This window comes from Mycteria americana, unplaced genomic scaffold (genome assembly GCF_035582795.1).
Source record: "Mycteria americana isolate JAX WOST 10 ecotype Jacksonville Zoo and Gardens unplaced genomic scaffold, USCA_MyAme_1.0 Scaffold_43, whole genome shotgun sequence".
Lineage (NCBI taxonomy): Eukaryota > Metazoa > Chordata > Aves > Ciconiiformes > Ciconiidae > Mycteria > Mycteria americana.
Genome location: NW_027445630.1, coordinates 1,545,966 through 1,570,238, shown reverse-complemented (window position 1 = coordinate 1,570,238; position 24,273 = coordinate 1,545,966). Strand labels below are relative to the sequence as shown.

Below are 24,273 nucleotides of genomic sequence, written 5' to 3'. Positions count from 1 at the left end.
GCGCTATAGGGTCTATAGGGTTAGGGGAGCTGTGCTATAGGGCACTATAGGGTCTATAGGGTTAGAGGAGAAGTGTGCGCTGTAGGGCACTATAGGGTCTATAGGGTTCATGGGCACTATAGGGTCTATAGGGTTGGGGGAGCTCTGGGCGCTGTAGGGCGCTATGGGGTCTGTAGGATTAGGGGAGCTGTGGGTGCTATAGGGTGCTATAGGGTCTATAGGGTTCATGGGTGCTATAGGGTCTATACGGTTAGGGGAAATCTGGTACTGTAGGGCGCTCTAGGGTCTATAGGGTTAGTAGAGCTGTGGGCACTGTAGGGCGCTATAGTGTCTATAGGGTTAGAGGAGCTGTGGGTGCTGTAGGGCGCTATAGGGTTTATGGGAGCTGTGGGCACTGTAGGGTGCTATAGATTCTATAGCGTAAGGGGAGCTGTGGATGCTATAGGGCACTGTAGGGTCTATAGGGTTAGGGGAGCTGTGGGTGCTATAGGGCACTATAGGGTCTATAGGGTTAGGGGAGCTGTGCTATAGGGCGCTCTAGGGTCTATAGGGTTAGTGGAGCTGTGAGCACTGTAGGGCGCTATAGTGTCTATAGGGTTAGAGGAGCTATGGGTGCTGTAGGGTGCTATAGATACTATAGCGTTAGGGGAGCTGTGGGCGCTGTAGGGTGCTATAGGGTCTATAGGGTTAGGGGAGCTGTGGGTGCTGTAGGGTGCTATAGGGTCCATAGGGTTAGGGGAACTCTGGTACTGTAGGGCACTCTAGGGTCTATAGGGTTAGGAGAGCTGTGGATGCTATAGGGCGCTATAGGGTCTATAGGGTTCATGGGAGCTGAGGGTGCTATAGGGCACTTTAGGGTCTATAGGATTCATGGGAGCTGTGGGTGCTATAAGGTTAGAGGAGCTGTGGGTGCTGTAGGGCACTATAGGGTCTATAGTGTTCATGGGTGCTATAGGGTCTATAGGGTTAGAGGAGCTGTGGATGCTGTAGGGCACTATAGGGTCTGTAGGGTTAGGAGAGCTGTGGGTGCTATAGGGTTAGAGGAGCTGTGGGTGCTGTAGGGCGCTATAGGGTCTATAGGGTTAGGAGAGCTGTGGATGCTATAGGGCGCTATAGGGTCTGTAGGGTTCATGGGAGCTGTGGGTGCTATAGGGTTAGAGGAGCTGTGGGTGCTGTAGGGCGCTATAGGGTCTATAGGGTTAGAGGAGCTGTGGGTGCTGTAGGGCACTATAGGGTCTATAGGGTTAGAGGAGCTGTGGGTGCTGTAGGGCACTATAGGGTCTGTAGGGTTAGGGGAGCTGTGGGTGCTGTAGGGTGCTATAGGGTCCATAGGGTTAGGGGAACTCTGGTACTGTAGAGCACTCTAGGGTCTATAGGGTTAGGAGAGCTGTGGATGCTATAGGGCACTATAGGGTCTATAGGATTCATGGGAGCTGTGGGTGCTATAGGGTTAGAGGAGCTGTGGGTGCTGTAGGGCGCTATAGGGTCTATAGGGTTAGAGGAGCTGTGGATGCTGTAGGGCGCTATAGGGTCTATAGGGTTAGAGGAGCTGTGGATGCTGTAGGGCGCTATAGGGTCTATAGTGTTCATGGGAGCTGTGGGTGCTGTAGGGTTAGGGGAGCTGTGGGTGCTGTAGGGCGCTATAGGGTCTATAGGGTTCATGGGAGCTGTGGGTGCTATAGGGTTAGAGGAGCTGTGGGTGCTGTAGGGCGCTATAGGGTCTATAGGGTTAGAGGAGCTGTGGATGCTGTAGGGCGCTATAGGGTCTATAGGGTTCATGGGAGCTGTGGGTGCTATAGGGTTAGGGGAGCTGTGGGTGCTGTAGGGCGCTATAGGGTCTATAGGGTTAGGGGAGCTGTGGGTGCTGTAGGGCACTATAGGGTCTGTAGGGTTAGGGGAGCTGTGGGCGCTATAGGTCTCCATAGGGGCGCGGAGGGGATCTCCCCGCTATTCCGCGCCCCCCTCCCCCCGCGCAGCCCCTCCCCCGCCATCCCTGGCCCCTCCCCTCCCCTCCCCCCCGCCCCCTATAGCCGCCCGCTCCCCCCGGCGTCGCGTCCCGAGCGATGGCGGCGAACCGCGTGGGGCGGCGGCAGGGGCGGGGGGGTTCCCCGGGCCGCTCCCCCGCTGCCCGGCGCCCCCAGCCCCCCGCCCGCAGCCCCGGGCTCCAGCGGCGACCGGCCAGGGTCACGGTCAAGTACAACCGGCGGGAGCTGCAGCGGCGGCTGGACACCGAGCAGTGGATCGACGGGAGGCTGGAGGAGCTCTACCGGGGACGGGTAGGGACGGGAGCGGGAGCGGGAGCGGGGCCGCAGGGCGCTGGTCCCGGTTGGAGAGAGCTCCCGGGATGCTCGGGACCGGGACCGGGGTCGCAGGGCGCTGGTCCCGGTTGGAGAAAGCTCCCGGGATGCTCGGACCGGGACCGGGAAAGGGAAATGGAACGGGACCGGGACCGAGACCGGGACGGCAGGGCGTCGGTCCCGGTTGGAGAGAGCCCGGGATGCTCGGGAACGGGACCGGGACCGGGACCGCAGGGCGCTGGTCCCGGTTGGAGCGCGCTCCCGGGATGCTCGGGACCGGGACCGGTTGGGTGGGACCCAGGGGTGGCACCGGGCCCGGGCCGGGCTGGTCAGCACCCAAGGGTGACACCGGGAACGGGACCCGGACCGGGACCGGCTGGATAAGTCCCAGGGACCGGCACCGGGACCGCACGACGCCGGTCCCGAGTGGAGATCCCACCCGGGACGCTCGGGACCGGCACCGGGACCGGCTGGAGAGCACCCAGGGGCAGCCCCGGGACGGGCACGGCACGACGCCGGTCCCGAGTGGGGCTCCCACCCGGGATGCTCGGGACCGGGAACCGGCACCGGGACCACCCCCGAGTCTCGAGTGTGTCCCCCCCGTGCCGGACGCGGTCCCCCGTGGGAGCGACACGGAGGGACCCCGGGGGGGAGGGAGGGAGGGTGGACAGATGGGAGGTGGCAGATGTCCCGTTATCCCGCTGGCCTCGGGGGGGGGGGGACACACACGACACGCGTGGGGGGAGTGGGGACACGTGGGGGGAGTGGGGACACGTGGGGGGGGTCGGGGACACGCAGGACACGCGGGGGGGGTTGGGGGCACGCAGGGGGGTTGGGGACAGCTGGGACACGCGGGGGGGGTGGGGACATGCCGGGTGTAGGGGGGGGTGGGGGGACACGCGGGACACGTGGGGGGACACGCAGGAGACGTGGGAGGGGTTGGGGACACACCGCGGGGGGGGTGCGTGGGAACACCCAGGAGCCAGGTGGGGAGGGGTTGGGGACACTTAGTGTGCACAGAGGGCTCGGGGACACCCCCCCCCCCACTCCTCCCCCCACGCGTGGGAGTGGGGGGGGGACACCCAGGGGTCCCCCGTGGCAGGAGGGGGAGATGCCGGACGAGGTGAACATCGACGACCTCCTGGAGCTGGAGACGGACGAGGAGCGAGCCCAGAAACTGCAGGTAAAGTGGGGTTTTTTTTTGGGGGGGGGGCACCCCACGCGAGTTTTGAGTGGGGGGGACACACGCGTGACACCCCCTCACTCACCCCCCCCCCTTTCCCCCCCATCCATCCAGGGCATCCTGAAGTCGTGCACCGCCGACACCGAGGTACGCACCCACAGGGGTGTCCCACACGGGGGTGGGTGGGGGGAGGACGCGTGGGGTGGTGACACGAGTGGGGGGGACACGCTGCCAACACCCCCTCCCCCTCCCCTTCCCCCCCCCCCCCCAATTCTCCCAGCTCCGGCTGCTCCAACCGGGCTTTAAAAGGCAAAAGTATTCGGCTCCGGCTTCCTCCGGGGGGGCCTTTTCCTCCCCCGCTTATCTCCGGCAGCAGCTTGGGGGGGGGGGGGGTAATTTTTTGGGGGGGTCCCTAATTAGCCCCCCCTCCCCCTCCCCTTTTTTTACCCCTCCCCCCCGGTCCCCCCCCCCCCCTCCAAGCAGGACTTCATACGGGAGCTCCTCGCCCAACTCAAGGGGCTACCGAAGCAACAAGTCCTACAGCGACCCAGCCCGGAGGACCCCCACTCACCCCCCCTGTGACCCCCCCCCCCCCACTCGTGACCGTGGGGGTGGGGGGCTCACCCACTTCCGGCACCCATAAGGGGGTGTCGTGTCCATCCCCCCCCCCCCTCCAAGCACCCGCTGTACAGTATTTAAACCCACCCACCATGTAAATCCTTCGCCCCCCCCCCCGGAATAAAACCTCGCTGTGCCGCATGGGTGGGGGTGGCCTGTGGCGGGGACCCCCCCTAAAAATTTGGGGACCCCCCCAGCAATAGCAGGACCCCCCCCAATAGCAGGATCCCCCCCCCAAAACACCACCCCCCCCCCCCCCCCCCCCAAGCATTGCCCTCCACCAGCTCCATATTTAGGCATGAGCCCAGCACCGGGGGGGGGGGGGACGGACACACGGGTGAGGGGGGGTGACACGGGGGGGGGGGGTGACACGAGTGGGGACACACACACACAGACGACACCCCTCCCCCCCCCCCCCCCCCTTGTCCCCAAGGTCACCCCCCCCCCCAACTTTGTGTCACTGCTGTGATGAGCTGCCCCGTTCTCAGCCCCCCCCCCCCCCCCCCCCCGCCAGCTGTTTATGGAAGAATCCAGATGTTGGGAACATCTGGCCAGGAAGTGCCCTCCCCCCCCCTCCCCCCCTCCCCGTCCGTTCCCGGGGGGTGGGGGTGGGGTGGTGTCCCTGTAGGGCTCCTGACCCCCCCAAAAAAGTGGGGTGCTGCCCCCCCCCATCCCCCATGCTTGGACGCCCCCTCCCAATCACTTTTATTGCGTTGGAATGGGCCAAAATTGGGGGGGGGGGGGGGGGATACTGGGGAGGGGGAACTGGGAGTACTGGGAGGGCGTCTGGGGTGATGGGGGGGTCTGGGGGGGCACAACCTGTACCCCAAAAGATGCTGGGGGTCCGCAGCCCTGGGGGGGGCACCCCATGGAGCCAGGCACCCTGAGAATCCTCCCCTGGGGGGGGGCATGTTGGGGTGCTGTGCCCCCCTTACCCCCCCCACCCCCCCAGCCAGGGCACCCCAAAAATGGCCGGGGCCAGCCCTGTCTCCTCGGGAGGGTTTTGGGGTGCCCAGTGGGATGGGGGGGCACCTGCTGCAGTGTGGGGGGTTCGGGACACCCCAAAACCCCCCTGCCTGCACCCCACTGTGGGGGGGGACCCCAAAAACGCCACATGCACCCTGGGAACCCCATAATACACAGGCACCCCCCCCATGCACCCCTGGAAATCCCAAAAGCTCCCCCAGATGCACCCCCAAACCCCCCAGGTCCACCCCCAAACCCCCCCAGACACACCCCAAACTCCCCATCTGCACCCTCCAACCCCCCAGACTCACCCCAAACCCCCACCTGCACCCCCAAAACCCCCCAGATGCACCCCAGGACCCCCAACCTGCACCCCTAAGCCCTACAGAAGCACCCCCAAACCCCACACATGCACCGCAGAGACCCCACGTGCACCCCCAAACCCCCCACCTGCACCCCCAACCCCCCCAGACGCACCCCAAACCCCCCACCTGCACCCCCAAATGCCCCCAAACGCACCCTAAACCCCCCACCTGCACCCCCAAACCTCCCCAAATGCCCCCTAAACCCCCCACTTGCACCCCCAAACCCCCCAGATGCCCCCCAAACCCCCCACCTGCACCCCCAAACGCACCCCCAACGCCCCCAGACACACCCTAAACCCCCCACTTGCACCCCCAAACCTCCCCAGATGCACCCCAAACCCCCCACTTGCACCCCCAAACCTCCCCAGATGCACCCCAAACCCCCCACCTGCACCCCAAACCCCCCAGATGCACCCCAAACCCCCCACCTGCACCCCCAAACCCCCCAGACGCACCCCAAACCCCCCACCTGCACCCCCAAAAGCCCCCAGACGCACCCCAAACCCCCCACCTGCACCCCCAAACCCCCCACCTGCACCCCCAAAAGCCCCCAGACGCACCCCAAACCCCCCACCTGCACCCCCAAACCCCCCACCTGCACCCCCAACCCCCCCAGACGCACCCCAAACCCCCCACCTGCACCCCCAAAAGCCCCCAGACGCACCCCAAACCCCCCGCCTGCACCCCCAAACCCCCCACCTGCACCCCCAAAAGCCCCCAGACGCACCCCAAACCCCCCACCTGCACCCCCAAAAGCCCCCAGACGCACCCCAAACCCCCCACCTGCACCCCCAAACCTCCCTGGGTGCACCCCAAACCCCCCACCTGCACCCCCAAACCCCCCCAGACGCACCCCAAACCCCGGGACGCCGAAGCTCAACCATCGGTTCCTCAACGGAATTTAGAAGATACCCCCCCCTCCCCCCAAAAAAACGGGGAAAAAAATGGCAAAAACCCCAAATATAAATTTTGGGGTAAAATCCAGGTATTTCCATCAACGACCTCGACTCTGAAACAATTATTTACACATTTATTACAATCGCTCTTCTTCGAAACCTCCGGCAGGTGGACCCTCCCCCCCCCCCCCCCAACCGGCTTCGATAGCTGGTTTTTGTCGTTTGTTTTTTTGGTTTTTTTTTTTTGTGTGGTTTTTTTTTTTTTTTTTAAATCCCTATAAAATAAAATAATAATAAATCATTTTACAAAAAAGTTCCGGTTCTTTCCCCGCTCGTAGCAAGCTCGAAACACCGAGGGGAAAATATTTCGTGGGGCGACGGGTCGAGAAAAAGCCATCGTTGAAGGAGCGATTAAAAAATAGGTGGGTTTATCGCTGGAAAAGAATAATTTTGGGGGGATTTGGGCAGGTCGGAGGAACCGGACGGCCGTTACCTCAAGTGCCGGCTGCTCGGAGACGTAGTTTTCAATCCCATCCCGCTCCGGGAAGGATTCTCTCTCCGTGACGGCAAAAAAAAAAAGAAAAAAAAAAAAGGCACCGAGAGCCTCCGAGCGCAGACCTGCCTTTTTTTTGGCGGGGAACAAAAAAAAAAAAATCCCCTTTTCGGGTTGCAAAACACGAGCGAAATGGGATTTGAGATTAATAATTTAATTTCAAGAATATAAATTGTTTTTTTTCTTCTTTTTTTTTTTTTTTGGTAGACTGCAGAATTTTTTTTTTTTGGGGGGCGGCTGTAAATATTTTGTCACCTTCTCGGGGATTTGAAGCTCCGGTTGTCTTGAAAATCTCCAAGAAACGGTGTAAAAAATATTTACTTCTGATTAAAAAAAAAACCCCAAAAATCAGAAGAAACCAGAAACGCCCCCTCCCCCCAATTACAAAACCAACGGGGGGTTGGTTTTTTTTTGGGGGGGGGGGTGTTTGTGGTTTTTTTTTTTCCATGGTTATTCCCGTTCGCCACAGCAGAATTTTAGAAAAAAGACTATAATACAAAGATTTTTTTTAGTTCTTTCCGGTGTAAAAATGAATCCCACGACCCATCGGCGCCACTTTTTAAAGCAAGAAATGAAGAATCGCAGGAATTTTTCCTCCCTGAGCGGAGCCGGAGAAGACGGGTTTGAAATATGGAGATTTAAATATTTCTTTTCCGCGTCCCCCCCCCCTCCCCGGGATGATACCGCTCGGGGGGTGGGAAGGCAAAAAAAAGCGCTAAAATAAAGAAAAACGCTGGTTGTTATCGCCGAGGGAGACTTTGATTCTTCTTTTAAAACGCCGTTTGGGAAATTCTCTTTAGTTACAGCAGAACCCAGGATTTATATACACGTTATATGGCTAAAGTGAGCGCTAATGGAATTAAAACAACAAAAAAAAAAAACAAACCCCAAAACCCCCAAATAAATCAAATTACCACCACTGTGCGCTGCTAATTCAATGCACGGAGCAGAGTCGGGAAGGTTTGGGGGAGCTGCTTTTTTTTTTTTTTGGTGTTTTCTTTTTTTTGGGGGGGGGGGGGGGTTTGGTTTTTTTTTTAATACTACTGGCAGAAAGGAGAAGCCGTGGGATCGAAACCCTTAAAAACATCTTTAAGGGAAGCGGCGTCTTGCTGCTCGCCGTCCTGCGCCGGGCTGTTCCCCGCAAACGGGCTTCCAGATCCCGATTTGGCGCTTTGTTTGACCATGCCGTAAACGGAGGGGACCGGGAGGTTGTGTACCCCGGGTTGGGGGGCCGTTTCTTGGGCAGGGGGGGCGGCGGCGGCGGCAGCTTTGGGACGAGGCCGGTTATAACTGTTGTACCTGTCCGTAGCGGATTCGGCGCTCGCCTTCTCCGATTCGGGTTGATCCAAGGCGGATCGCCGAACGAAAAGGGGTTCCTTGGTTTTGCCGGTGATTTTGCCGGAATCTGAGGATTTGGAGGATGAGCTACCTTCGTTAGGAGACTCGGAGGCTTTGCTGCCCGAGCTCGGAGTCCTGGGATCGTACAAGCTGATGGCGCTCAGCACGCTGCTTTGCCCGCTGCCTTTGCTCAGCCCGCCGGCCGTCAGCAGTCGAGGGTCGTAGGGAGCGATAGCCGGGGCGGCATCGCCGACGGACGCCGGCTCTGCGGTTTTAGGGACTCTAGAAACCCCCGTTTCCGCAGATTTTTGTAACCTGGGATCGGCGGGGGCTTTCCGCATCCGAGGGTCGCTGGGTTTGTCGCTCTGGCTGGAAGACGGGCTGCCGGCGGCGTTCACAGTCTTTAATATCCTCGACAGGAGCTCGAAATCAGGGAGACCGGTGCCCGAAGAGGAACCGGCGTCCCCTGGCGCGGTTCCCCCCCTCTGCCTGGGATCGGAAAGACCCGTTTGGGGTCTGTTAAGACGCGGATCGAGGGTAGGCATGGATTGAAGGGCAGCCGGGACGGGAATAAACTCTTGCTTTGGGATCGGTAGCGGAATCAGATCCTCTGGGCTCCACAGGATCATCCGGGCAAAGTTGGGTTTGTTGAGGACGACGTCTTTCTTGATGTGACTGAACTGCTGCAGCTGGGAACGAGGATCCCGCAGGGAATGGCCCGGGAGAGCATCTATGGGGATGTTGACCGGTTTATCCCGTAAAGCCCTTTCCCCTTCCTCCTCCTCGGGGAGCAGGGGGAGTTTCTGACCGCCGATGATGCTGGAATGAGGAGCTTCTGGTTTGGGGACGGAGGAGGGAATGTGTCGCGCGAGCCTGGGGTCGGTGGGTCCCAAATCCCCGGGGAGAGACGGGACGGAAAGGTCCGCGTTTCGGGAAAGCCTGGGATCTCGTAAACGCGGATCGGCAGGACGACCGCTCCCTCCTGCTTGGGCTTTTTGCAGGCGAGGGTCGCTCACGCCGGAGGGTGGCCCGATTTCTCCGTGGGAGGGTGGAGCGTGAGGTCTGCCGGAGCTTTGTTGCCTTAGGGTTTTCAATATGGAGGTGACGCTACTTCCACCGTCATCTTCGTCACTGGAATACCAGTTACCGGTATCGCCTGGGAGGAAGGAGAAGAGAAAGCAGCCGATAAAAGGCAATTAAAACACGGTCAAGCTGCGACGCCAATGAAAAGGTCCCCAAAATGCGTTCCCTCTCCCCTCCCAACTCAACGCTGCTCAAATTCCCAACCGTCTCTGTGTTTTGCCGAAACGGGGGATGACGTGTGACAGCCTCGGCCTCCCTGGTCTCATTTTCACGCCCCAAATTACCAGAGAGCCGTAAGCATCCCTCTCTTCCTCTTCCTCCTGTCTGCAGCAGACTCCTATTTCACCACAATTTAAGCCAGCAACCCTATCTCCTTCACCTTCTGGCCAGCTGTTCCCATTTCTTTGGCAGACCTGCTCCGCTTCCTTCACCAGCAACGCGCTCTTTCGACGCTGGAGATTTTCTTTGAGGCACTCAGCATCCCTTGTCCCCTAAAGAATTCCTCCCCGACACCCCCATTTCTCTGATGATCCCCTCTTTTTCAGAGATCACACCTCTAGGTGGGTCAAAACCCAAGCAGATCCAAGTTATTCCCCCCCCCACACGTGCAGCTTTGAATGGAAAACGTTATTTTGCCACTTGCCTTCCTCATTTTCACGTTCCTGCTTATTGCTCTCGGCTAGTCTCCGAGCTCTCTCCTCTTCCTCTTGCTGCTTCTGCTGGATTCTCAAGTAAAGCGCTCGTTGCGCCGATGGCATGAAATCGGGAATGCTGCCCGGTGGTTTCGGTAAGCCGGGCGGGCCTCCTTCGCACAAGGCGTCGTGATCCAAGGATGGATCAGGGAACATGTGCTCTCCCGGAGGCCCTTCCATATCCTCGTAACCACCGTAGTCTTCTGCCGAGGAAAGATCATCACGTGTTAAAAGAAAATCTCAAAGCTGCAAAAAACAACCCGATTTTTCCCCTCTCAGCCTGCCGCTGTGCCCGGGCATCCCGGGAACAACCCGTCTCCGAGCCCGCGTGTCCGGCAAAACACCTAAGAGCTGATCCCGGCAGATCCTCGGGACGTACCTGGGTCTCCCATCATGCCGTGATCCATCTCCAGACCTTCTTGCTGCTGGTAGAAATTATCATAGAAACCTTGTGCCGGTGGGACGGGCGGCATCATGCCGGAGTGGGGGGAATCATCCGGTCCGTAGGGCATCATGGGGGGTCCAGGACCCATCGGAGGGCCGGGATTCATTCCCGGGCCCATCGGCATGTCTGGGTGCATGTCCGGGTGCATATCCGGGTGCATGTCGGGGTGCATGTCCGGGTGCATGTCAGGATGCATGTCCGGGTGCATGTCGGGGTGCATGTCGGGGTGCATGGGTCCAGGCATTGGTCCTGGGGGTCCTCCTGGCCCGGGGAACCTGGGGGGAGGTGGACCTGGGTGTCTGAAAGAGAAAACAAAAGAAAATCCGCTTTCACGCATGCTCTCCACTTCTGGAGGGAGGGACCCAGGGCTCTCTGAGCAGCAGCACCTGCGCCGGACACAAAAATGGAGAGGAAACCTCTTTTCTACGCGCTCACGCCCATCATTAGCGGCTGCGTCAGGGCGTTAGGGCAGAGCTCCCCGTTCGACACAAAAATCTGCCATCCCCGTCCTTCTCCCCGCTACCTGGAGATGGTAACACCCACCTCACACCCAGCTTCTCCGCCAGCTGCCCGGTCGGCCGTACGACGATCTCAAACAGCGAGGGGATCTTCTTGTACATGTCCTGTTGTTGCTGCAGCTGCTGCGGCGACAGAGGTTCGTGCATCGGTGGTGGCATCTGCGGTCCCGGCGGTGGAAGCGGTGGCGGCGGAGGGGGAGGAGGACCTCCAGGAATCGGTCTCCCGTTTGGAGAGGTTGGAGCCGGTGGTCCGGGAGGGCGAGGAGGTGTGGGCAGCAAGCCGACCCCAGGGGGTGGTTTGGGGAGAGGATTGATGCCCTGTTTCTTTAGCTCTTCGACTTCTTTCTCATCCTCTGCGCCCGCTTCTGCGTCATCCGCCAGCATCTGAGAAGATAAAGGAGTAAGAGCAGATCCACAGAGCTTCCCTGCCGAACAACACGCTCCAAGGGAGAAAAGCTTCTCCTCCCTTTCCACCTGCAAGGATCTATTTCCACGGAAGAAAAACAGACACCGAACCTGCGTTAAGACTCCCCTGTACCTTGTCCAGAAGCTCCCGCGTCTCCTCCGTGAGCGGATCATGGGAAAACATGCAGTCATCCCCGTTGATACAGTTGCCCGTGGTGTGGAACAGCTTGCAAGGGAAATCCCGTATCATTTATTAAGGAGAATAAACCCCAGCAGGGAGTTACTCCTATAGCCAGAGAGGCTATAGACGTTTTTCACTTTGAAATGTGGCTCTCAACGTGTAAGATTTTTGCGGTCACGACACTGATATTAAACTACCGTTGCCAGAAACACCTTGCTTTCCTCTCTGCCCTCTTCCTGTAGGTGCAATGGCCGCAAACCTCATCTCTTCAACAGGAAAGGTGAGGAAGGAAGCCCTAAGAAGGAACTGTGAGGGCTGTCTGCGGTCCCGGTCGTTCAGCCTGTCAGCGGAGGATGTGTTACCCAGGAATGGCCTTTTTTTCCCCCCCAACTCCCCCCACGTGCATCTACGCAGAGTAAACGAGACTGATTTAAGGCTGGCTTAATGAAACAGTTAAAAACCAAAAGGATATCATGCATGTAAGGGCAGTTTTCAGCCCTGGCGCAGTAGCCGGTGATGTAGAACTTGCACAGCTCCCGTTTCTTTGGTAGTTCAATGTCATGACTGAAATTGCAGTGGTCGCCCTGTTCGGAAACAACACGACAGCGTGTTAGCAGGTGGAAGCGTGATCGCGTTTGTCAGCAGCCCAGAACACATCTAGGACGGACGAGGAGACGAGTACTCTTTACAAAATACTCTTTGTGGGCATGAATCCCTCCCTGAAATCGGTTAAAACCTGGACCTGACGCTTCAGTGACGGTTCTGTGTGCGTATAAAGAGATCTACAGAAATATTCTGGAATTATTCCCTTACCCAGGTACATCTGCCTTCCACAAAGTATTTGCAGATCACTTTCCCTTTCTTATCCGACTGCTGGTGGGGTTTATCGTGGTCGTTCCGCCGGTAATTTCCACCACCTCCTCCATCCTATCGGAAGCACATTATATTAGTTGACAAAGACTTTGAAATACAAAGCAACAGATCACATGAGAGAAATTAAAACTTCCTACGCAGCCATCTCCGAGAGGGAAAACCACTGAGATCTGGGATGAAAAACGGAGGCAAAGACAAGCGCGCTGAGCCTAGCAGGCTCCTCAGCACGGCTCGAGGGACCTGTCAGTGGATCGGAATCCGAAACATCCATCCCCTTGAGAGACGGGACAACTTTTGTGGATCCCGGGAAGATCCGTTAAGTTTTTTTGCTCCTGCGAAGGCTTTCTTCGAAGCCTGACTGGATTTACAGAGGGGGATGGGGGAAAGGGGAGCATCCAGCACTGCAGCAAGCCATTAGAAAACAAACAAGAGCTACTTACTCCCATGTCCTCGTCGTAGTAATCGTCATCTTCATTCATTCCACCACCTTTCCCCATTCCGCTCCTGTTTCCGCCTCTGCCTCGTCCTCTGCCCATTCCTTTATTTCCTCTTCCTCTGGGGCCACGACCACGTCCTCGATTTAAACCTGAAATACGCCCCCTCGTTTCTAATTTCTCTCCTTCCGTAAAAGGTGTGAGAGAGCAGAAAGCAGAGACCGTCCCAGCGCAGCTCGTTATCCCACTCACCCCGTCCACGATTCTCCTTACTCCTGCGGTACTGATTCAGCTCTTTCGAGTAGTCGTCGTACTCATCATCGCCGATGGGCTCCTCGTTATCGCAGTACTGCAAACGAGAAAGATGGGTGCCTTTAGTGAGCGGGGATGAAGCGCAGCCCATTCCCGCTCAAACGCAGGCATCCCGATCGTGAAAACAAATATTCTCTCGCCTCCGTGGCTCCCTGGGAGCAGGTCAGAGACTCGGCACTTACTTCCATCTCTTCGTCATACATTTCCTCCTCTTCCTCAGGGTGGTCACTTCTGCCTCGCCCTCGGTTCCCTCGGCCCATGCCTCGGCCTCCTCTCATTCCCCCTCTGCCACCTCGCCCTCGGTACCCTCTGCCTCGGCCACGGCCACCTGGCGAAACAAAGGGATGGGGTCGGCTTTGTGCTGCGTTTCACCCCTCAGGTACATGAAAATAGTACATCAATAAGCCAGACAAGGAAAAATATATCATAACCTTTCAGTACAGGATTACCGGCATCTGAAAAACTTGTTTCTAAGTCAATTAGTTTTTAATATGCTAAAAGAATGGATTTTTAAGATAACCTTTTTCTAAAAAAAAAACCCCAATGCGGCCACGTCAGCTGCTGCACAGGTATGTTAGACTGGTAACGTCTAACTGGTAACGTCTAACTGGTAACGTCTAACTGGTAACGTCTCCGTACTCCAGAAGTGATATCATCAGACTCGTTAGTCTGATGATATCAGACTAGTGTGATGATATCAGTCTATCAATCATCTTCATTTTCCTTTCAAATAAAGGTTTTGTTTTATTTTATCTGTTTTCAACTACTTAACGTGCTTTTAAAACAATCTGTGCTAGCAAGAAAAATGCTTATTTAAAACGTTAAATTATCCACAGGGATCTGAGCTTTCCCCTCAGAGTGGAAAACAGGAAAAAACATTTTCCCCTGTCACAAACTAAAACCGAAGAGTGGTTTAGGCCATTGCAGCTGGCTCTCCGCAGGCAGGGCTTCACGCAGGCAGGGTAGTTCACCTTCATGAAGCTTCCTGCGTGTGTCGGGCCTTATTTGGCCGCAGATCAGCTAAACGAGCTGCAGGTAACGAGTGTCAGAGATACGGTGAAAAAAGGAACGTTCAGATGTACCTCGCCCCCGGTGAGAGCCTTCCTTCGCTCTCCGGTATTGATTCAGCTCTTTCGCAAAGTCATCGTAATCTTCCTTCCCTATATCTTCATCCTCTTCCCCCTCGTACTGACCGTACTCCTCATTCTCGTAGTCCTCGTACATGCCGTAATTCTTGCTCTCCATTTTAGAGTAGCTCTTCTTTTGCATGGGAGCGCCGTGAGAGGACGGATACTGCTGGTGGGACTTTGGGAAAAGACAGAGAGGTTAGTGATGAAGGTAAGGAATGTATCAAGCCTGATATCATGACTTTAATTTTTAAAAATCATTAAAAAACTGCCTCCAAATAACAGCTAGGTGAAAAATAAACAGGCTAAAGGACCAGAGCCAAAGCGTGTGGCCCGTAGATGGAGCTAGACAGGCACCTGCGCTCAAAGCTTGCAGTGGCTCTGAACCGGAGAGCAGCTTCCCCTTCCCGGTCCGCTGGCAGGTACTTACGGAAGAGTAGGGAGGGCTGTATTCCCGGTATTTTCTGTGTCCCTTTTCACCAGGACTGAAGTCTGAGTCCTCACTGTAATCAGAGAAGTCATCGCTGGAAGAAGCGTGGCGCTGCAAGGCAAGGAAAACACGCGGTGCAATTTTATTACAGGCCAGCTCTGACTCTGACACTGCTGCCAGGCCTCTGGCCTTTCTATACAACACAACTAAGTCTCCCTTTGTCTTTTTTTTTTTTCCTAAGGAAACTCTTTTTTTTTTTAACAAAATCTTCACAGTGTTCACTGAATTACAAACTGGAAGCCTGTTAGCAGGTTATCTAACGACGACCGACACGATACGCCTTCTGCGCTCCAGAAATTCTCGGAACTTAAGTAACAAACGTCCTTGATTTTGCAAATGTGGCAGTCTGCAATCCCCTTTGAGGTAAATACCTAACTCCGAAGTAATTCCCTAACTCCAAAGTAATTCCCAAAGTAATTCCCTCACTCAAAAAGGGTTTTCTTTCCACTCTGCATCCTCAGACAGACAGGAGAGTGCTGTAGCATTTTTATCCTACCTGCAGACCTCAGTGCCCCGCTTGCTAGTCCTCAGAGGAGGAAGGCATTAAGGACCTGAACCCCAAGAAACCCTGCGAGCGCTCCCACCTCGCAATTATCGTTAGGGGAAGAGCCTCAAACTACCCATAATAATGTTAGAGGAGGAATTCCCTGGAGACGCCTGATGGCAGACGAAGGCAGACCGGAGCTGGGATCCCGGAGGACCCGGGAGGCAAAAGTAGCGCGTGGCTCACCTTGTGTTTGGATTTCCTTTTCTTCTTGGATCTCCTCTTCTCTTTCTCTCTCTCTTTCCGACGTTTGCGCTTCATCCGTCGATGGGCTTTCTCATCATCTGAATCGCTGTGATGCTTCTCCCCTTTCTCCTTCCGACCCCTCTCTTGAGATTCGGAGGGATCCTGCGCCTCCTCCCCTCCGTCATCCTCCAGCTCCCCTTCTTCCAGTTCTCCATCCTCCCTGTAAAGTAGACAGGCACATTTAATTCCCCTTATTAAAAAAAAAACAAACAATAAAACCTGCTTACTCCGCTCAGCAGCCGGCCAGGCACTCAGCTCCCAAAGTGCTCACAAATTCCTAGTTACGGTGGTTTTAAATATCTGACTGCAAATACCGATTCTGTTCATCTCTGCCACCGAAATCTGCTCAAGCTCTTTGCTCAGCCTGGAGTTAAACACGGCGAAGAAGCATCTCGCAAAAAACCAAACCAAAGGCACAACATTACGGCGCTCAATTTCAACAGGAAAGTACTGCGAATGAGCTCCGAGAATGGAAATTGGTGCTTTAATAACAGATTCGGTCCACTCCAAAAACTGAAATTGGTGTTTTAATAAAAGAATCGGTCCTCTAGAACACAAGAATAAGTAAATATCACATTGGTTTGCCAAATCTAGAGATGCGTGCCCAGTTATTTCCACTTTCTCATGCTACCGTTCACCCACAACTGTGGTTAGCAGAGGTGATAAAGCAAATGTGAAACTTCCTCAAGAGGATTCCCCAAGCCCCGCTCAATTAAACCCAATTAAAAATTACTCAGATATGGGTTACGAGAAACTTTTTACAACCTCGCAACGGATTAAATGTGTCATACGGCACCCTCGCGTTTTCCTTCTCTCGCGACAGGTCCCGAGTTTGTCGCTGCGGGATTTAAAACAAGAGCAGGGTCTCCTCCTCCCTTTTCACTTAAGGTAAGCTATAATTAAAAACATAAACGCTGGCTTGTTTATATACGTCACGGTCGTTCACAAACAACAATTTAGGAGCGTATAGGAGGTGAGTCTTTGACATGCATCCCTTGGGTTGGGGTTTTTTGGGGGGCTATGGAAAGACTGGCTTCTTTGGCTGCTATAAAGTCCACTCTTTAGCACTACAATGGGAACGGCGGCCGCAGCGGCGTGCCGTGCCATGCCGTGCCGTGCCCTGTCGCTGGCTGCGGTGAAGGCAGCTCGGCTGGAAGAAGGAGCTGCCGCCACTCGGTAGCTCTCAGGGAGGTCTGGAAGCTGAAATGGGGTTTATGGACGGCATTTGGAAAAAGCTGTGCTGCATGAACGAGCTGACCTGTTGATAACCTCAGGTTACATTAAAAAAAAACCAAGAAAAACTGAATTATTTCCCGAAACACAGGAAAAAAACCTACAAAAACCAGCGTTAACAATCCCCAGGAAGCATCCTGGGAAGGTTTTGGCATTGCGGAGAGCAAACGCTCGGAGCCAGCCGCCCGGTCCGACTCTGATGCAAAGCTCCCCTCTTGTTTTTGTTTGCGCTTGCACCGTTTTAATAACAGACTAGCTCCAAAATCAAGCTCACTTAAGTATTACTCATGAAGCTCTTAAACCTGACGCGTAATTCCTAAGTGTATATAGAAGTTTTAAAGGCGAGTATCAGTGGAAATTACTTCCGTCGCAGGAACGCAGCATCCCTCAGGTGCTTGTGTTCAGCGAGATCCGGTCTTGCAACAAGACCTGAGAAACTCACGCTCGGCACAAAGCCGAGCAGAAGTAAAAACAGAAACAAAACAAGCTTACAGAAAGGAACTGAAATACCTGCGTATTTCAATACTTAAATAAAAGTCCTACCAAAGCCTCTCTCCTTTCCCTAGAGGGACAGGTTCATCAATAAATGGATTTCAAACTAGGAATGCCACCAGGTTTCTGGATCCAGTTTCCAGCAACCTAATGAGCAGAGGACCAGCGAGCACAGCGAAGCGAAACACCGACGCAGCTCACCCCGGGCAGGGGACAGGCTGGTAGGAAACGGAGCTGCTATAAAGACCGCTGCGGCCCGATAAATGCCCTCACACCATACGTCTTTGTAAAAAAATGGCTATTCCCTTCGGCATCGCTCCACTGAAATCAGCGTCATTTACCCTCTCCCAGAAGTCCTCGCCGGCTGGGGATCGCGATCGCTCCCCGCCTTCCCCGCTGCCTTCAGAGAGGAACGAACACATGTCGCTAACACCTTAACTGCAATTTTCTGGAGTGATAATTACCCTTCGTTTTCGATAGTACAGGCGCTTTTACCCTGCCTTGAGTTGCTCTGGTCCGATATCAAGGTTTAGAGGAGACTACACCCCTGGAGCCACGTCCCAATTGACAATCTCATTATTAAATTTGCCGTGGTTACAGAAACGAAGACCAAAAAGGCTCCCAAGAACAAAGCGTAAAAATTTTGCGGCCGCCGCAAGGATTATTTGAAAAGCACCAAGAGACGGGATGAAGCCAAACCGTCAAAACGATCGCTGAGCTGTTTAGCAGATGAATATTAATTACTTAATCAACACACATCTCCTAAAAAAGGAAAGTCTGAGAACTGATGTTTATACAGACGCTTAGATACCAAACAACACCTTAAGACGGGCAATATAATCTCCTGCCGTTTTTTAACTCCAGTTCTGCCGGATTTTGAGTAGGTTTGGGCCAGGAACGATACACCAACCTCTCAGAGGGACTGTGGGGCTTATTTAGCGCTGGGCAAGTGCTCTGAAAAGTTTTATGCAAATGTTATCGAAGCGTTGAGTTTGCCTAATGGTTTTAAAACACAACGAAACGGAGTCATTTGAAATACGGCAACCGGTGAGTAAGGGTCTTTGAAAGCAACCGAACGATTTCTAAGGCTGGATGGAAACAAATTAAAGCAATTAAAGCAACGTTGGGCATTTTCGGGGGACGGCTCACCGTGGAGAGTCGCTGCGGGTACGTGGTGAAGAAGCCATGTCTGTTAAGCAACTATCGGTATTGCCGAAAACACTGACTGGGGGAAAATTCTTCCCCGAATCTGCGCTCATCTCGGGCTTTCCTATCGCTCCTGCCCGCCTGATCTATAGGGGACGGTCCCCGGCGCAGCACACATCCTCGTGGAAGAACCCTGCGCGGCGTTTGTGACCTCAGCGCCACGGCAATGACGTAACACGGCGGTGACGACGCCTGGAAAAAAAACAAAAGCCCTTTCCAATCGTTATCCTGCCATACCGACAGCGTGGGCGCTTTGCTATGGGAAAAGTAGTAGGGATGAACGTGCTATGAGAAAATTCAGTGGTTTTTTGATACTCTGGCCACTGAAGAGCAGCGCAAGACTGAAAATATTATCTTAAAATAAATAACGTCACTTTATACAGCTGAGGCTTTGTTAAATTTGGAAATGAGCGTAACGAAGCAACAAATGAGCGGCCTAGACGGCAGATTTACTATCAGTTACAGCTGATATACCCTCCTAGCCCTATTAAAGATATTATCGCTCCTTGCTCGTTACACCTGAAAGAAACCCTGTCGCAAATAAGCCTCTTGGCTCCCATCCTCTGGAAAAACACAAAGCTTTTTTTACTATTTTTAAGAAAAGAAAGAGCTCTGTGCGCTCTCACCTGCTCTATATATGTAGGTGAGACAGACACCTACTTCAGAGTAACTTCTATACAATACCCCTATAAAAAAAACCCCGTTTAATAGCTGACCTGCTGGAAGAAACCTTCCTTTATACGACGGCTTTTTGCACAAGAGGTGCAGCTGACCGTGAAATCGGCCGCCCGGTGCGTGATCTGGTTTTGCCGGAGCGGATCCACGGATGCCGAGAGCAGGGAGGGGGTTTGTGTACAAAGGTAGATCTCGGTTTAACTTCGAGGATTGCAAAGCACAGGGCGAGGTGCGTATGTGAAAATGCTTTTTTTTTTTTCCCGAGCAACGCAGCGGGAAGGCTTTGAAAATAAAGCGCAAACACTCTGGAAGTCACCGGATTGCAAATCTGCGCAATTTAATCTGAGGATAAGCGAATGTTCGCTTCTAATTTTATGTGATTTTAAGTAAAATGCTTGTCGGGGACTTAAGCTGTGCACGCACGTGTGTATCTTTAGGATAAATACCTTCTGCCTCAAGCTGAGCGACCGTGAGAGTTCAAAGTTGATTTTTAACAACCTGATGTATATGACAGCGTACTCTATGGGGCAGGGGGATGGCAAATTAAAATCATAAGCTCAATAAAACCGAGTAAAAACTGAAAATTAACCATTACCAACTGGCTGAGCTCGAGGGGGAGTGCGTTTTTTGGCGAGAGCGGATCTGAGAGCAACTCTCCACAACCTATTTCAGAGCAGGATTTAAAACCAGACCCCTCCACGTGTACAATAGGGCAGGGATATTGCGCTGCTTTGAGTGGAATTGAGCTCTTTTTAGGACAGACATGTAGTTTTTTGCTCATTCTCTGCATTTTAAGGTTTTCTTAGTGAAAACACAAGGCCAGGCTTTTCAGAGTGACCGCTACATCCAGCTAAAGGTTATTAATCACACATTTAACGCTTCAGCAGAAGTTTACTGCCTCACCAACAACTTGCTCGGAGGAAACGTATCCTACCCCAGCATCACACCTGCACCCTCCACAACGGAGAAAATTATTCAGCGAGATCTCTATTCTTTCACCAAAATACTGATTATTCCAGAATAATCCCAAAGGAACTAAGCTCTCCTCCGGCCCGCCAGTGCGGCCGTCTTCCATTTTATTCCATGTGGAAACCAGGGGAAATACATCAATCAAGAAATAAAAGAAGCATCGCTTTGAAGGCAGCGGGGCCACGCTGCCTCATTCAAACTGTGCGGACTGGGGCAGAAGTCATTAAAATTTATCAGCTTTTTATATCTTCTATATAGTTGGGTTTTGGTTTTTTTTTTCATTACGGTAACAAATATGTTGTATCAATTTATAAGAGGCTTGGAGAGAGATCCCTTTAGCCCACTCCTGGCTGTAATCGGGGCAAATCCTCCTCCTGACAACCCTAAACCCCGTGTTTTTAAGCGACGTTTATACTAAGGGAAACTTTCAAACGCTATTTGGTCACAACTCTAGATTTCTCGGGGAATGTGCTCGACTCAGCTGCTAATTCTGAACGTCCTCTCTGCTCGCAGGTTAGCTCCTTCCCGCTCCTCCTATCCGAATCCTTCAGTGAAATCCTAACGCTGAGCGCTGACGTCCTCGCTGCCACAGCACGGCTGATGCCACAGCAACGGGATACGTCCCAGGCCCTGAAAAAAAAAAAGCTGCTGGGGTCTAGGATTTGCTTTAGCCATTCCTTTAACCCGGTACAACAAAAGCCTCGCTCGACCCAAGGAGCCTCAGCCGAACAATTAGGCCCTTAGAAAAAAAACCCCTTCCCTGCAAAAAAGAAATTCCTGGCGAGTGCTTTGCTTCGCTATCAGAAGTTGCTCCGATTTTCCAGGCAGCTAACTCACGGTACCGATGTTAAATGCCTGCCTGTGTGTTTGCACGATTAAAAAGGTAATCTCTAGCAAATTGTGAGCATTAGAAAGAGGCTAAGCCCAATTAAAAATGGGTCAGGGGAAGCAAGGCACAAGGAAAAGCCCCAAACAAGAAGTTTGACTCCTGCTGCTAATATTTAACTATATTAAAAAAAAATACTACTTGCTTTATGGAACCAGTCAACAACAACTGTAAACTTGGCAGTACAAATCCTGAAAACTCCTGACATTCGAACAGTTCCTGGTTCTTCTGTCCCTCAAAAGGGAGAAAATTAACCTAAAGTTTTCCGGTAGCTTATTTTCTTTCTTTTCTACCACATCTGTCCTTTCCAACTCATCTTGGTATGGATAAAAAATCACTTATGCCGTTAGCAGTGGATAATCAAAAAGCAGTTTGGATTTTTCCGGGATCAAGAGTGGAAGTATAAAGCTTAACATGTACGTACATTTAGAAAAATAACAGAACAAAGTTACTAACTGAGTATATTAGGGGGGAAAATCTATGCTACGAGGTCCCACTCTCTCTGAACTAAAAACATTTCGGTCAGACCGGTAACATTTTCAAGCTCTGATAGTGGACCTTTGATCAAAGGGGGGAAAAATAAAACAGCTTTATGATTTTGTGGTGAAGTTAAGCAGCACAAGGTGCAGGGACCATAAGGGTCCCATCATAAACATTTAAAAACAGCGACAAAAAGGCGTAAAAGACATCACTGGATATTGTTTTATGTGAAAACCCCTTTCTGGAAGGCAATTAAATCTATAACGAAAAGCCCTCTAATTTGCTATAACAAGTGCTTGCATTAGTTTACAGTTTAAGCAGATGTATAGACCTTTTTCTTTTTTTTTTTAAGGGAATAAAGACAAGAGGGAAACAAACCACCACAATTTCACACAACTGTATCGGTGTGCTTAGAGGAAACACTGGGTTTTCCACCTGAGAACAATGTAAGCTGGATGAAAAGGGGCAAAAGTGTGTGGTTTTGGTCTCCAGGAAAAACTAACCCAAGAAATTAAAATTAATTGGATGGGGAGGGGGAGAAATACCCAGCACTGTGCATGGTGTTCTTACTTCAAACTTGAATCGTGTGAAGTAGCGTGAGGAAACAAACTTGAGCTTTTCATAACGCACCTGATCAACAAAGGAAAAGAAAGGGAGAAGGAAAATCGAGGACGCTAACGAGATTTGTTACAAACTGGGTGCTTGCACTGTACGTCGCTACTTCAATTTCTCTAATTATCCGACATGAGGCTGTACATGGGGATGGGGGAAAAATGTGTGATGACATTTGGGAAACGGTGCTTTCTTTGACACCTTTTTTTTTTTTGACACACTTTGGAGTTGTTTAACAAAACTTTTTTAACATCTTTTTCTGCTTTATGGGCAGACCCGCACCCAGGGGCAGCTGGTTTACAGTCAACGGAATGGAATGAGGATGGAGTCTGCAGACAAAGCAATGGATCCACATCCTACGTCTAGATGGCATCAAGGGTCAGAGTGGTATGAGTTTTACTGAGGCATCTCAGTGCTACTTCACCTGGAAACGTCACAACAGACATATTTGGGAGTAAATTGTGTGCTTTTGTGACTTTTTTTTTGTCTTTTAAACATTCACATCGGGCAGGGTGCACAACTCTATGGGTCTTTACAAAGCGGGGAGGATTCTGCTTGGTTTGTACACACACGGTATCAACTCACTGCTTACACCAACCCTGCAGACGATCTCAGGACTTATTTGGTGGCGGGGAGGGGGCGGGGGGGGGCAAGGCAGGAAAAAGTATAATTTAATTATTCAATAAAAGAGCTTACTTACCAACCCAACCCTGCATCACATGGAAAACAAACCTCCTCAGAGACAAAGGCATGCTAATGCATAAAAGCAGCTTTCTGCACTGCACACCTGCCCTCCAGGGGAGTGGGAAGGCAGGAAACCTCGCTCTTATTTTTTTATCTTTTTTTCCGGCTATACACACTTAAGCTGTTTATTTTTGCCGATACTTTCTGGCTATATGGTTTCAACTAAGAAAAAAAAAAAGTGCTAATAAAGGAAACGGCTAAAGTTATGTTGGGGAGGGGGAAGAAGGTGCTTTACACACATCTCAGAGGAAAGAGGGGGTTCCTGGGGGATATATAGATATATTTTTAAACTTTTTTAATACCTAGGAGCACTGGAGGTGAGCCTTTCCCTATAAAGGGGGGGGGTGATGGAGGCTATTGCACCCCAACACCCCCCCCCCCGTACCCCCAACCCTCGGTCTCTTCCTGCCCCCGCCTGCACTCCCTGTTTGAGCCAAGGAATATTTTTAAGAAGCGGCAGGAAGACAAAGGGGACGTTAATGAGGCCAGCGCTGCCCAGGAGAAATAACGTCATTAAAGACCTCATTAAGGACCCCCCCACACCCTCAAAAAAAAAAGCAGCTAGGAGCCCCCCCAAGCAGCTAGGAACCCCCCACCCCTCTCCCTGGCCTCCTCCAGACCCTCGCTCCTCTCATAACCACATCTAATCCCCCCCCAACACCCCCCCCCATGGTACCCCAGGCCCTGCGCTGCCCTCAGGGCCCGGCCCTACCCAGGCCGCGGCCCCCTCCTCCTCCTCCCTCGGCCTCCTGCTCTACCCAGGACACCCCCCCCCCCCCCCCAATATCCCCCGCTGTCCCTGCCTCTGGCCCCGCTTCCTCCTCCTCCTCCTCCTCCTCGCAGCCCCCCCTCCGGGCCCCGCTTCCCCCCCCTCCCCAAAGCCAGGCCTACCCCCCCCCCGCCCGCCTCAGGCCTGCGCCCTGGCTCCCCCGCTCACCTCAGGCCCTGTTCCACCCCCCCCCCCGACCCCCCACCACCGTTCGCCCCGCGTCTCCCACCCCCCCCCCAAACCTGGTCCGGCGAGCCGGACAGACAGACACAGACAGACAGAGAGGCTCTCGGGAGAGGCGGTTACTGGACCTTTCGTCCGGGCCGTGGTGGTGTTGGAGCGGCGGCGGCGGCCGGGGGAGGCTGCAGCTGCCGCTGTCGTGGTGGTGGCAGGACGGAGAAGGGGGGGTGGAGTGCGGGCTGGGGGGGGAAGCGGCGGCGGCGGGGGGGACACTCGGGCTCTCCACGGCCATGGGCAAGGGGGGCGGGGGGGCGAACAGGGGGGCACAGTCACTGTACAGCGCGGGGGTCGGCTCAGCACGGCCCGGCCCGGCTTATCCGCCCGCCCGCCCCGCGCTCCACGGGCAGGCACACAAAATGGCGCCCGCCGGCACGCAGCCGCGCCGAGGCAGCGCCCCGCAC

General features: G+C 53.7%; 2 protein-coding genes across 5 annotated transcripts; one reads left to right on the top strand and one right to left on the bottom strand.

Annotated features, from left to right (window-relative positions):
- The first annotated feature begins 2,000 nt into the window (after positions 1-2,000).
- PPP1R14A (protein phosphatase 1 regulatory inhibitor subunit 14A) lies at positions 2,001-7,514 on the top strand. 4 transcript variants are annotated; one of them, XM_075489922.1, is made up of 5 exons: positions 2,001-2,276; positions 3,400-3,480; positions 3,595-3,627; positions 6,664-6,747; positions 7,391-7,514. In XM_075489922.1, exons 1-4 carry the CDS (start codon positions 2,064-2,066, stop codon positions 6,745-6,747), a joined length of 411 nt encoding a protein of 136 aa, XP_075346037.1. In that variant the 5' UTR covers positions 2,001-2,063; the 3' UTR covers positions 7,391-7,514. The 4 variants fall into 4 exon arrangements, with proteins under 4 accessions (XP_075346037.1, XP_075346038.1, XP_075346035.1 ...); XM_075489923.1 differs by lacking the exon at positions 7,391-7,514 and having other exon boundaries at positions 6,664-7,073; XM_075489920.1 differs by lacking the exons at positions 6,664-6,747; positions 7,391-7,514 and adding an exon at positions 3,961-4,303 and having other exon boundaries at positions 2,002-2,276.
- ZC3H4 (zinc finger CCCH-type containing 4) lies at positions 7,305-24,271 on the bottom strand. Its single transcript, XM_075489925.1, has 14 exons — positions 23,944-24,271; positions 15,507-15,726; positions 14,717-14,827; positions 14,242-14,464; positions 13,342-13,487; positions 13,100-13,196; positions 12,854-12,999; positions 12,354-12,467; positions 12,013-12,124; positions 11,493-11,602; positions 10,980-11,338; positions 10,371-10,735; positions 9,943-10,194; positions 7,305-9,372 (listed from the first exon to the last, which is right to left on the bottom strand). Exons 1-14 carry the CDS (start codon positions 24,102-24,104, stop codon positions 7,919-7,921), a joined length of 3,870 nt encoding a protein of 1,289 aa, XP_075346040.1. The 5' UTR covers positions 24,105-24,271; the 3' UTR covers positions 7,305-7,918.
- Between the last annotated feature and the right edge of the window lie 2 nt (positions 24,272-24,273).

Coding starts and splice junctions, on each gene's coding strand:
- PPP1R14A (XM_075489920.1), top strand. CDS start 2,064: ATGGCGGCGAACCGCGTGGGGCGGCGGCAGGGGCGGGGGGGTTCCCCG. Junction 3,481..3,594: donor AGCGAGCCCAGAAACTGCAG/GTAAAGTGGGGT, acceptor CCATCCATCCAG/GGCATCCTGAAGTCGTGCAC. Junction 3,628..3,960: donor CGTGCACCGCCGACACCGAG/GTACGCACCCAC, acceptor CCCCCCTCCAAG/CAGGACTTCATACGGGAGCT.
- ZC3H4 (XM_075489925.1), bottom strand. CDS start 24,104: ATGGCCGTGGAGAGCCCGAGTGTCCCCCCCGCCGCCGCCGCTTCCCCC. Junction 15,727..23,943: donor CACCACGGCCCGGACGAAAG/GTCCAGTAACCG, acceptor TCTACTTTACAG/GGAGGATGGAGAACTGGAAG. Junction 10,195..10,370: donor CGGCATGATGGGAGACCCAG/GTACGTCCCGAG, acceptor TTTCCTCGGCAG/AAGACTACGGTGGTTACGAG.